Raw genomic sequence first — 11,919 nt, forward strand, 5'->3', positions numbered from 1 at the left:
TATGTAGCGTTTATATAGGGAGATGCAAAAAGGAATGTAGACTTGCATAGTGGGACTTGATTTTTTTTCAAGGAAATGCCGCGTTGCCGGCTGTTTCGAATAAGAAAGTCTTGGTTGGACTTTTTCTTCGTTGATCTAATGCGATAAAGAAACTCAATCTCTCTCTCTCTCAATCTCTCTCTCTCTAAATAATAAACTATTTCGTTTACATGCATTGAGCTCTCTTTCTCTCTCTCTCTAAATAACTCTTTCCTTTCCTTTATATTCTTTGAGCTCTCCCCCTCTCTCTCTCTCTCTCTATAAATAATAAACTATTTCCTTTACATGCGTTGAGCTCTATCTCTAAATAACTACTTCCATTCCTTTGATATCTCCCTCTCTCTCTCTCTATCTAAATAACTATTTCCTTTATATACTTTGAGCCTATATTTTTTATATAGGCTTTTAAATAGGGTGTATGTTATGCCCTAGCGGGAGTATAGTGTAGACTTAGTCCTTTAGTAATAAAAACTACTTTGAAGGATTTTTTTTTCTAATGAAATTCGGGGCCTACTTATAAATCCCAGTGTGATTGTTTTCAAGGGGAAATTGGAATTTGAGTTCTATAGTACTTAGATCTGGTCGTCATCATGGTATCTATTTGTACCGCGAACACCTCCAATTAACGCCTTCAAAATGTAACTCTTCAGTGGCATGTCTTCTCCACTGAATCACCCAAAAAAAAAAAAAAAAAATCCTAAGAGCATACTGATTTTGGTTTTTCCTGATGGACTAAATCTACATTTTGCTCCCTGGAGAATAGGGAGTTGACTTGAGTTAATCTTAAACCCTTGATGTCTCTTGCACTGAGGATCTTCATATATATTATGCGTTCTCCTAAGTCCTAGAGATTATGGCTCTCTCACTCTCCACTCCCCTCCCCTCGGTCTCATCAAAACTCTTTAATGCCACTTCGACGCAGTCCGGAATGTTTGACCGACCATATTATACTCAGTGTTCTCGGTTCCCTCTTTTAACTTTTTCATGCGATGTGGACTGTTGACCGCAATTTGCTTTCACCGTCTGAAATTATTAAACTACGTATGGTCAAGGTGCTCTTGCCCGTCAAACCAAACTTAACCCTAGGGCAGGCTCTAATTTGAAACCACATTTCTCACAATGTGGTAGCCTTGGGTTAAGGACCACATTTGGCGTAGGCTAAGGACCACCCCTGGGTTAAGGACCACATTTGGCGTAGGCTAAGGACCACGACTTGCCCGATCCGAACTGGGCTAGGACAAGGCCGCACCACAATGTGGTAGCCTAGGGTTACAAAATACACTTAAAACTACATTTCTCGATATTATTCGAAAGTAGGCTCTAATTTGATTGTTTGGAGCCTAAGCTCTATATAAACCGCACCCTATCTGTACTTCAAGTTTCAAAAAACCCCTCAAATCACGTCAATTCTTTTGTTTCTTAATTTCCTTCAAACTTATGTTAAATACGGATGCCAAAGCCGTTGACTTACAAACGTACTTACCAAATATGGACGTTACATAAAGTGTACCGTCCGTAAATATAATATAGACGGTGCAAAAAAAAAAACAAAAAAATTATAGTTTTAATTTTAATTTTTTCATATTCATGATCAGCATTTTTTTTTAAAAAAATTTAACGCTCTTTTTACCACCCGGGATTTGCCCTGTTAGAGTGGTTGAATCGACCGATCTATTGGTTAAGCCGATTAAACTGCTTTCGGATCCATAACCAGTTAACTGTTCCGATTTGATTATGCGAAACAATTGACACCTCGACGTCTATATTTTTCTTATTATTTTTGGTTTTATCAAAACATTTGACACTTTCGCGAAAATTATAATCCATCAAGCAACCTGTAGGCTTAGAAATACTTCTATTCGGCCTTGCTCGCAAGGTTCCAAAATTTCGTTCACCCAAAACATCATTCTTGTAGTCATTACTAAACTTGATATGAAAAAAACTTATGACAGAGTTGAATGGGAGGTGCTTAAGGAAATTCTTAATCATATGGGTTTTGGGGTAAAATGGAGGAATTGGATCTTTGGATGTTTATCCTCTGCCTATTTCTCAATACTTTTTAAGGGAAGCCTCATTAGTTTCTTTAAGGCTTCCAGGCGTCTTTGCCAAGATGACCATATGTCACCATTCTTTTTTTCTATCTATGCAGAATGTTTTAGCCTGATGATTCATAAAGTAGAAGGTTATGGGAATTTCTCTGGTTTCAAAGTAATTGAGATGGGTCAAAGAGTTTCTCATTTGCAATATCCGTATGATACGTTTATTTTTGGTGAAGCAGATGAGACGCAAGTGAAAAACATTGCTCGATTTTTAGATTGTTGTGATGTGGCTTTGGGTTTGAAGGTCAATTTCTATAAGACCTCAATGATAGGTATTAACTGTTCTCCGACCTTGATTCAATATTTGGCAAATCTTTTGGGTTGCTTGGTGGGCTCTTTCCCTATTACTTATCTGGGAATGCTAATCTCAAATTCTAGGCACTCTATAGCGGTTTGGGATAAGGTGTTAGAGAGAGTCCAAGTGAAGTTGTATCTTTGGAAACCGAAATACCTGTCTATGGGTGGTAGGGTTACATTGCTAAGTTCATGTTTAGCAAATTTACTAATCTACTTGATGTCTCTTATTCAAATGTCAGCCTCAGTGATAAAGTAAATTAAAATAATGATGTGTAATTTTTTGTGGGGGTCTTTTGGGGAAGAAATGAAGTATCACTTACTTAGGTGGGATCGTGTTTGTATCTCTAAGAGTGAAGGTGGTCTTGGCATTAGAAAGATGAAATATATGAATGAGGCATTGTTTTATAAGTGATGGTGGAGAAGTTTTTACTTTACAAATCAGCTGTGGTTTCAAGTTTTGTCTTCGAAATATGGCTTTGGTAGGCAGGAAATGTGGTTAAGAGGGGGTAGAAATAAAGAGATGTATTCTCTGTGGACGTCTTTTTGTAGATGTAGGCCGATGATTGCGAGTTATTTTTGTTGGAATGTTGGTTGTGGTGACAACATCAATTTTTGGCATCATAAGTGGACATGTGATGCCCCTCTGAAGCTTACTTATCTGGAACTTTTTGCAAAGGTTTTACAACCTAATGCTATGGTTTCTGAGATGGTTGAAGTGAGAGGTAATCGTGTTGCTTGGAGTATTAATTTTCCATGTAATAGGTTGAGTGAAACTATTTACCTTCAATGGAACGATTTGATGGGTATTTTGGATTCAGTTTATATTTCCCAAAGGGCAATAGATGAAGTGATTTGAGAAGTTGAGTGCGATGGGGTATTTTCGATCAAGTTTTATTATAGGATCTGTTTTCATGATCGATGGTATTTACCTGCAGCAGCCAAAGTGTGGAAATGGCCTGTTTCCCGTAAGGTGCAGGTGTTTTTGTGGTTAGCTGTCCAAAATAAGATTCTAACGGTGGATAATTTAATTAGGAGAGGTAAAATTTTGCCTAACATATGTTTGATGTGTAAAGTGGATGAGGAATCTGGGGAGCATCTTCTCATCCACTGCCACATTGGCTCAAGAATTTGGTTCTGGTTATTTGGGCTATTTGGGGTTCATGTTTCACTGCCCCAATCTGTGATGGGTTTAGTGTCACAGTTAGCCTTTCATCATTTACCTCCAGGGGTGTTTTGGTATGGCAAATAGCAATAGGGGCTACTCTATGGGAACTACGGAAAGAAAGACAGTTTATCTTTTGATAGACTACTGAGTAAAGTCAAACTGTCTATTTGGTCTTAGCTCTCAGTTACTAAAGAGGGTTGGGGGATTTCACAACCAGATATTATGTTGAATTTGCAAAATTTCTTTTTGATGGGTAGAGTAAAGATGAGACCAATGAGTATTTTGGTGGCACCAGAGAGTGGGGATTTAAGTTAAATTTTGATGGGAGCTCTCTGGGCAATCCAGGTTTGGCAAACATTGGGGGTGGTGCGAGACTGTTTTGGAGATGTCATCTTCTCACATGCTGGCCTTATTGATATAGCCACGGCTAACCGATCAAAGTTATTGCCTTTGTTGCAAGGGTTAAGAATTTTTATCTCTAGACACATCGGGAATAGCTGCATTATTGAAGGAGATCATTGAACGTAATTAATTGGTGCAAGAAGGAGCAACGTATTTCATGAAAACTAAGGTCTAGCTGGATGCAGATTATGGATCTGATGGCTTCGCTTTCAATTTCTTTTTATCATGTCCTTCGTGAAGGAAATTTCTTGACTAACTTTTGGCTAAAGGCGGCCTTTTTGTCCGTTTTATCTATCTCCTCTCATGTAATTTCTTTTGCGTAGATTTTATAAATAAAATAAATAATATTTATAGAAGAAGAGTTTCAAATAACGGCCGAAACTTGACAATATTTAGGCAATTGTATTGGTTCAATTTGGACTGACATGCAGGGTTTGAAAACTCAAATGAAAAACCTTGATCAACGATTTACACATCACCTCATTTCCCTATTGCCAAAGATGCTTCCGTTACAAAAGTCAAGACTCAAAAGGCCCATGAAAACTTAAAATTTCCAGAAAAGAAACCTCTGAAATGGCTTACACTTCCCAGCAATTCACGATATTTCCATTTCAAGTTTGTCCTGGATAAGAGATACATTTCTTGCGACAGTTCATTTTAGCTCGGAACTAGGTTCAAGCATATTCCGTCAAATTTCCGGAGCGAAGTTTCCATTTTCCGGCTAATAGGTTTGAATTGTTGCCTCGGCTCTTTTTGTCTTGGATAAGAGATACATTTTTTTTGCGACAGTTCATTTCTAGCTGGATTAAAGAGAGAAGAAGGGGGGAGAGAGAGATGATGCATTTGTTGCCACAGTTCACTTCTAGTAGTATAAGAGAGAGAGAGAGAGAGAGAGAGAGAGAGGACAATGGGGTTAGAGAGAGAGGATAATAAGGTTGTGCAACTGGTTGTGCCTAAAATGAGAGCCTTCATAAACCTCCACCATTAATGACATATCTCAAAGCCTTGAACTCATCTTTTCCTACTCCTAAATGAACCAAATTTCTCTGATTCTGAAAATCAAATATTCTCATAGATTTGGAGCAGGTGCATTCATACCCATGCCTTAGTAACATACAGGAATGATAAACTAGAGACTAGAGAGAGAAAGTGGCACCACATCTGTGGAAAGTTAGAGAGAGAGAGATGGAGCAGGTCGTTTTGCTAGCGTTGGTGGTTTCACAACCAAAGACCAGCGCAACAAAGAGAGAGAAAGTTTAGAGAGAGAGTCTCTAGAGAGAGACTGTGTTCTAGAGGGAGAAACAACCAAAGACCGAAACATTGGCACGCAAAAAATGTAACCCTCGCGTGGACGGCAAATGATTCGGCCCACAAATCCTCCTTCAAAATGTTGGGTTTAGGTGGTTTTTAAAGGCGATTGTGAGCCTGTATGAACAATACATGAAACATAAACTTGGTAGGAGCGTGGTACTTTTATGGACCATATTAGTCAAATGCGATTTATCGATACTTGGATTAGGTTTACATGTCATGCCAACTGAGTTTGGAAAAACTTAAGATACTTATACCGATTTATTTAAAAATTTGATGGGAATAGATCTATAAAATAAAAATAAATTTACTCATCTCTTTGAATCTTAATGGTAAATGAATGAGATGGATGACTCAAATCTCTCACCCCATAAATCTCTTAGATTAACGGTTGAGATTTTACCCTACGAATTAACACAAAACCTATTACATAGAAAATCTATAAAAAAAGAGGTTTCCCACCTCATAAAATTCCTACACCAGTTTTCTCTCTTCTCTCTAAGAGTTTTATCTCTCTATCTCAAATATCTATTTTCTCTCTTCTCTCTATGAGTTTATCTCTCTATCTCAAATATCTCTCTATAGGTTGTATACCCCACTTAGAACTTTAAGATCTCTCACATGCTTTTCTAACTTCAACCAAAACCTCTCTCAAGCCAAGGGGCACGCCCAATTCATCTCTCAAACCAAGGGAACGTGCCCAAGTTATCTCTCTCGAGCAAACCAGAATCGGGCAAATCCTGGTTTTAAGAGTTATTTGTTTGTAATTGGACATTGTGAGCGGTGTTGCTGGTGTAAGAATAAGAAAATAATAATAATTTATATACACCGTATTTGATCGCATGGTCCAACTTTCACAAAAAAACAGATGTGCGGCTTCCCCAAAAATATTGTGGAGCCCAATACTCTTGGTGAAGTACCGGCCTTCACTTTGGTGTATAGTCCAAGAGACCATACACCAGATGTCTAGCCCACGCTCTAAAGCCCAAACCGCACTCCACCACTTTAAAAGCTCGCCTGAAACGGGCCGCAATAATAAGACTCTGGACCAGTGGTTTAAAAATCGCCGAGTCGGTACTGAATTGGCTGATTCGAACCGAAAATCGGTCATCCCGTGTCGATTCTTTCGTAAAACCGGGAATCGCCCGATTCTAGAGAAGAATCGGCAATTCTGTGTAGTGAATCGTTGGATAACATCACGACTTGCCCGGATGACATTATGACTCTCCCAGTTGACATCATGACTCTCCCGGTTGACATCATGACTCATCCGGTGCACAACATGACGTCATGAGTCACTAGGGGGGTCATCCTGTGTCGATTCTTTCGTAAAACCAGGATTTGCCCGATTTTAGAGAAGAATCGGCGATTCTGTGCAGTGAATCGTTGGATGACATCATGACTCGCTCGGTTTACGCCATGACTCGTCCGGTGCACAACATGACGTCATGAGTCACAAGGGGTATTTTTGTAAATTTTTGAGTTAGGTACATCGTTGGATGACTTCATGACTCGCCTGGTTGACGTCATGACTCGTTTGACGTCATGACTCGTCGCTCGGTGCACAGCATGACATCATAGTCACAAGGGGCATTTTTGTAAATTTTTGAGTTACAATGGGCACCCATTGTAAAAAACACATGCTCCATCACAAACCCACGCTGCTACGTGCATTTCGCTCGTGACTAGCTTTGGTAGCAGAAGACTATTTATCCTTACCAAATTTATTATGTGGGTTCGATGTGGGACAATTGTGCCAAAGGTAATAGCTCAGAAAGAAATATGATATAATTATTGAGTGACCTATTTATATTACAACTTAATATTTGACGTTGTGGACGCGGGATCAATTCCTGCCCAGGTGTCATCATTCTTTCACAAACAAATTAAATTTTTCCTTTTTACAAAAAAAATAAATGTTTTTTATAAAAAAATATATATTTTTTGTTAAAAAAATATATAAGGTTCTTGTCAAAAACAAAAAAGGTAATACAACAAAAAAAAAATTCTTGTCAAAAAAAAAAGTTTACTGTAAAAAAATATAAAGTTCTTGTTAAAAAAAAAAAAAAAAAAGGTTATACAACAAGTATTCCTTGTAAAAAAAAAAAAAGTTCTTGTTAAAAAAAATATATATAATACGACAAGCATTTCTTGTAAATAAGTAAATAAAAAGTTATTGTCATAAGAAATAAAATGTTTTTGTCAAAAAAAAATATCAAGATAATACAACAAATATTTATTATAAAAAAATAAGATGTTGGATTTGTTATTATTTGTATAATAAAATAATTATAAAATGTAAACGAACAAGTTCAATTTCAGTAAATAATGTTCTCCACCAATTGGAGATTTTGGTGGCCATTTTTTATCGATTAAAATCATTCTTTATTATAGTCCATCTATGCTTATATATTTCATCCATGATAATTCGTGATTTTTTTTTTGTGTGATGTAAATTTAATAGTCAAAATAAGTTCATACCGAAAAAAAACTTTTCAATATTCACATATTGATGAAAACATGAAAATTAATAATGGAGTACCCCGATTTCTTATTGGATTATTAAAAAACGACATTTATAATGAATTTTAGTAAAGTTTTTTAGATTTTTTTAAAGCTTAATCCAACCGATTCGGTCGATTCACGATCTGGACCGTCAATTCACCGATCCGCATGGATTTTTGGGGTGCCCAATCCGACCATCGATCCATTTTTTAAATCATTGCTCTGGACCATGAGGGTTTCCTGCACCAGAGGATCCATAAGCTCCGGGACAAGATCCAACAGCAGAGGAGAGAGAACTCCGAGGCGGTGCCACGTCGCTCCTGAACGAGGGCCTCGTCGGGAAGGGCATCCAATCCACGGCTGTCGACGAGATCAACGAGCTCTCAAGGCTGATTGAACGGTGGAGCACGGCCGTAAGGGAGACGATCGCGGCCCTTCGATTGGAGGAGGCCACGGCCAACGAGAGGATATAAGCTGTCGGATCCGACATGCCGCATATCGACGACCACAATTTCTTCGATGAGATCTTGACCAGGCAGCGGCTTGAACGATTTTGCCCTTCGTTGTGGGGGTAACCGCATAAATTCCAGGAACAATGAGGGTAAATTTCGGAACAAAACAATGAACGATTTTCCTTTTCATTTTGTTTTCGGGGGTTCTGTAAATAAGGTGATGTTTGGTGTTTGATTTTTCAGTATGCGAAATTAGGTGATTCTATTTTTTCTTTTTTTTTTGTTTTTCTTTTTTTTTTTTTTGTTGGGTTGATCATGAATAATACAATTGGCATCTTGGATTCTCGGTGGTCATAATATAAAGTTATAGCTGGGTAAAGAACAGTGTGCCTCTTTATGGGTTCTTGTGTTAATAATAATACTAATAATTGCAATAAAGTGAAGCTTATCCACTTGTAAAAGAACAGTGTACAGTGTGCCTTGATAGTATAAAATAAAGATCTCACGCATTGTGCCTTTAATAAATCTATCTCTGAGCATTGGGACTTTAATAAAATCTCTCTCCATTTCTCTCACTTTCTATGACTATTCGTGTGTTTCAACATGTGAAAATGGCCCATTAATTTGCAAGAGTACCAAAGTAGTTTCTCAAGGAATAAAACGATCTCTCTGCGGTGTTCGAAAAAGTGAACCGGCCGCAAAAACCAGACATGGGTAACCCGGCAGGTCCCCATAGGTCCAAAAAGTATTAAAAAATTAAAAATATGAAATAATATTTAAAATATAATTAAATAAAACAGATTCAAAGTTGAAAAGTAGTGGAAAAATAAATTTTAAAAAATCAATTTGTGTTTAGAAGTATTTTTGAATTTTTTTAATACAAGATGGGAGATGTAAAAAAAAATAAACATAGCCAAACAATTGTTACTCTTTACTAAAATGATAAATAAAAATAAAAAATAAAAAATACATTACAAACAAATCTTTTTTTAAAAAAAATTCATATTTTTTTAGATTTTTTTTTTTTAAATACCTAGGCAGACCACTTGGATTGGCCTTTGACCGACCCAATATGAGTTGCACCGCCTAGTTTACAAAACACTGCTCTACAATTTCTTAAAAGACAACAAGGGTTTCTCAAATGGCAAAAGACTTCACTCTATAGTTTATCATAGGTAAAGATCTCTCTCTCTCTACCCTAACTAACCCTATAGTTATTTACCCAAATATATATGGATTGTATACAACGAGACCATTTACCTTCTATACAAGGTGGTCACAATTTCATATACTATCTGATATGAAATTTGATAGCTTGGATGTGTCAAAAAGGTCGAATTTTTTTTTTTGAAGTTTGAACTTGGTCAATAGAATAATTGCAACCACCCAATTTCACATCGAATGGTCAAGATTAATGTTACCACCTTGTATCAAGAGGAAATAACCTCATTTATATATATATCCCACTGTAATTTATATAATGTAAAGATGTAAATCTCTATAATTTGTGAAATAACAAAAGGTACCTCACTCCTGTAATTTATGAAATAACAAAAGGTACCTCACTACTATAATTTCTGAAATAACAAAAGGTACTTCTCTAATCACAAAACATCTCTATGTAGTTTCCCATACCAAATCTCTCTCTCTAATCTCTCAAATGACAAGATCTCTATATAGTTTCTTAGATCACACAAAGCATTTCTCAAATGACAAAAGAACTCTCTATAGTTTCTCAAATGACGAAAAGGAATTTCTTAAATGATAAAGATCTCTGTATTAATATTCAAATCTCCCTCTCTCTCTATATAGTTTCACTCTTATGTACTCAAACGCAAAGATGTCCTTCCCCTCTCATGCAAAAATCTTTCTCGCTTGTATGTTTAACGTGCGTTAAAATCATCTCCGAGGTCGTACCCCATTCGATGAAGCTCCAGACACAGACAATCTTTGATTATAAGGACGATGACTATCTCCATTCAGTACATTGTACAAAACTTTTGGCCTATTCTTAAAAAAATTTAAAATATTGACCAACCCTTTATTATTCTTGTCCCAAGATTCAGCATTCTACCCTGATTTATCCTGTTTCTGATTTCACCAACATCATCCCTCACCCTCATCGATAATTCCACAAAAAAAAAATTACCACATTCCTTATATATCAAGTTTTGGACTTTCTCTAACAACTTTTTTTTAAAAAATAAAATAAAAAAAAGAGAAAAAAAAAGGAAAAAAAAAAAGACCATAAAATAATACAATACTCGGGTGTGTCCAAATGGACTCACCCGAAGCATCCCCTCTCGGTAAAATCATCGCTCTCTCTCTCTCAGCCAATATAAATCATACTTTGCAAATCTAGACCAAATTGGAGATTCGACCTCAATCTAGTCCAATGTAAAAATTGATTTTTGCCGAACACAATATATAAATATATTTGAGTGAGTTTGGTTGGCTATTTTGTATGAATGAAGGTGTGCAGATTTTTTGATACATTTTTGTAATTTTAAATTATTATATCTATTTTCTTTTCTTTTTTCTAAAATCCAGTCCACCCTATTCTACCACGGAAACCACTTTTGACTAGGCCAAATTTCTTAGTTCGATACTCGTAATAAAGTTGTTATCTCTTTTACAAAAGACTCTCTCTATCCCTCCCTCCATCCCTCTCTCTCTCCACTGCAGCTTTCCCTCTCTCTCTCTCTAATGCAGCTTCGTAATAAAAATAAATGTGCGAGGCCTTCCCCAAATTCATAATTAATGGATGCAAATCCGTAGACATTAATCTCACAGAATCGCAAAAGATAGGCAAAATTTAAAAAAAATGAATAAATAAATGAAAATCATCCACCGAAAGAGATAATTTTCAAAGAGAAAATTTAATTGCAAAATTTTTAGGCCACCCTTTAGTCTATAGCATGGGAAGCCAAAACCCAAAATAGTAATAATAAAGAGGTACAAAAAGAAAAGAAAAAAAAGAAAAAAAAAAGCAAACAACGAGGGAGGGAGAAGCAAAGAGTGAACCCATTTAAATAAACTTCGATTTTTCTTTTTCTTTTGTCTAATTCATTTCATCAAATTTCACCATTTTAATGGGGATACCATCTAAGCTTGTCTCCCTATACGGAGACTACCATCCAATAGAGACTCTGTCTCATCTCCATGATGCAGATGTATTTACAAATGTTGCATGTCGCCCATGCCATGGCACCATCATTCATGACTCACCATGCATACATAGCCTTGGCTTTGTATTATGGTGATGGAGCATGGACCACATGACCTGCACATCCTCATATGCGCATGCCATCACCTCACCATGTAGATCATTGTCATGCCTCCCACGCTCTGTAAAAACATGCACAAAAAAAGAGATCAAAAGATTGCAATTTGCACACAAGTTATTTGAATCTATCGCTGTCTCTCTCACACACACACACAGTACAATCAATTTCTCCACCACACACACACAGCAAGCAATTTCTCCCAAATAAAATTTGAAAGAGGAAGAGAGTTTTTGAAGCATTGAGGCACCTGTTTGGGTCTTCTTGTGCTTTGTAGGGGAGAGAAAAGTGCAGGCCTTTTTCAATGGAGATGTGATTGAGTGAACCCAAGAAGCCATGGTTTCTTTTGTTTGGCAGTCCTGCGA

The 11,919-nt window shown here is 36.7% G+C and overlaps 1 protein-coding gene across 1 annotated transcript; it reads right to left on the minus strand.

The window, feature by feature from the left end:
• Positions 1–11,153: 11,153 nt before the first annotated feature.
• Positions 11,154–11,919, minus strand: LOC18430155 (SsrA-binding protein). The gene is made up of 2 exons (XM_006840316.3): positions 11,805–11,919; positions 11,154–11,618 (listed from the first exon to the last, which is right to left on the minus strand). The coding sequence occupies exons 1-2, from the start codon at positions 11,890–11,892 to the stop codon at positions 11,488–11,490; spliced, it is 219 nt and encodes a 72-aa protein (XP_006840379.1). The 5' UTR covers positions 11,893–11,919; the 3' UTR covers positions 11,154–11,487.

The sequence above is a fragment of the Amborella trichopoda genome, chromosome 2 (assembly GCF_054954075.1).
Source record: "Amborella trichopoda isolate Santa Cruz 75 chromosome 2, AtrichopodaSantaCruz75HAP2 v2.0, whole genome shotgun sequence".
Taxonomy (NCBI): Eukaryota; Viridiplantae; Streptophyta; class Magnoliopsida; order Amborellales; family Amborellaceae; genus Amborella; species Amborella trichopoda.

What these genes read in the sequence shown, in the direction of transcription:
- LOC18430155 (XM_006840316.3), bottom strand. Translation starts at nt 11,892, where the DNA reads ATGGCTTCTTGGGTTCACTCAATCACATCTCCATTGAAAAAGGCCTGC. An exon ending in GCACAAGAAGACCCAAACAG is followed by an intron (nt 11,619 to 11,804) that starts GTGCCTCAATGC and finishes ATGTTTTTACAG; the next exon opens with AGCGTGGGAGGCATGACAAT.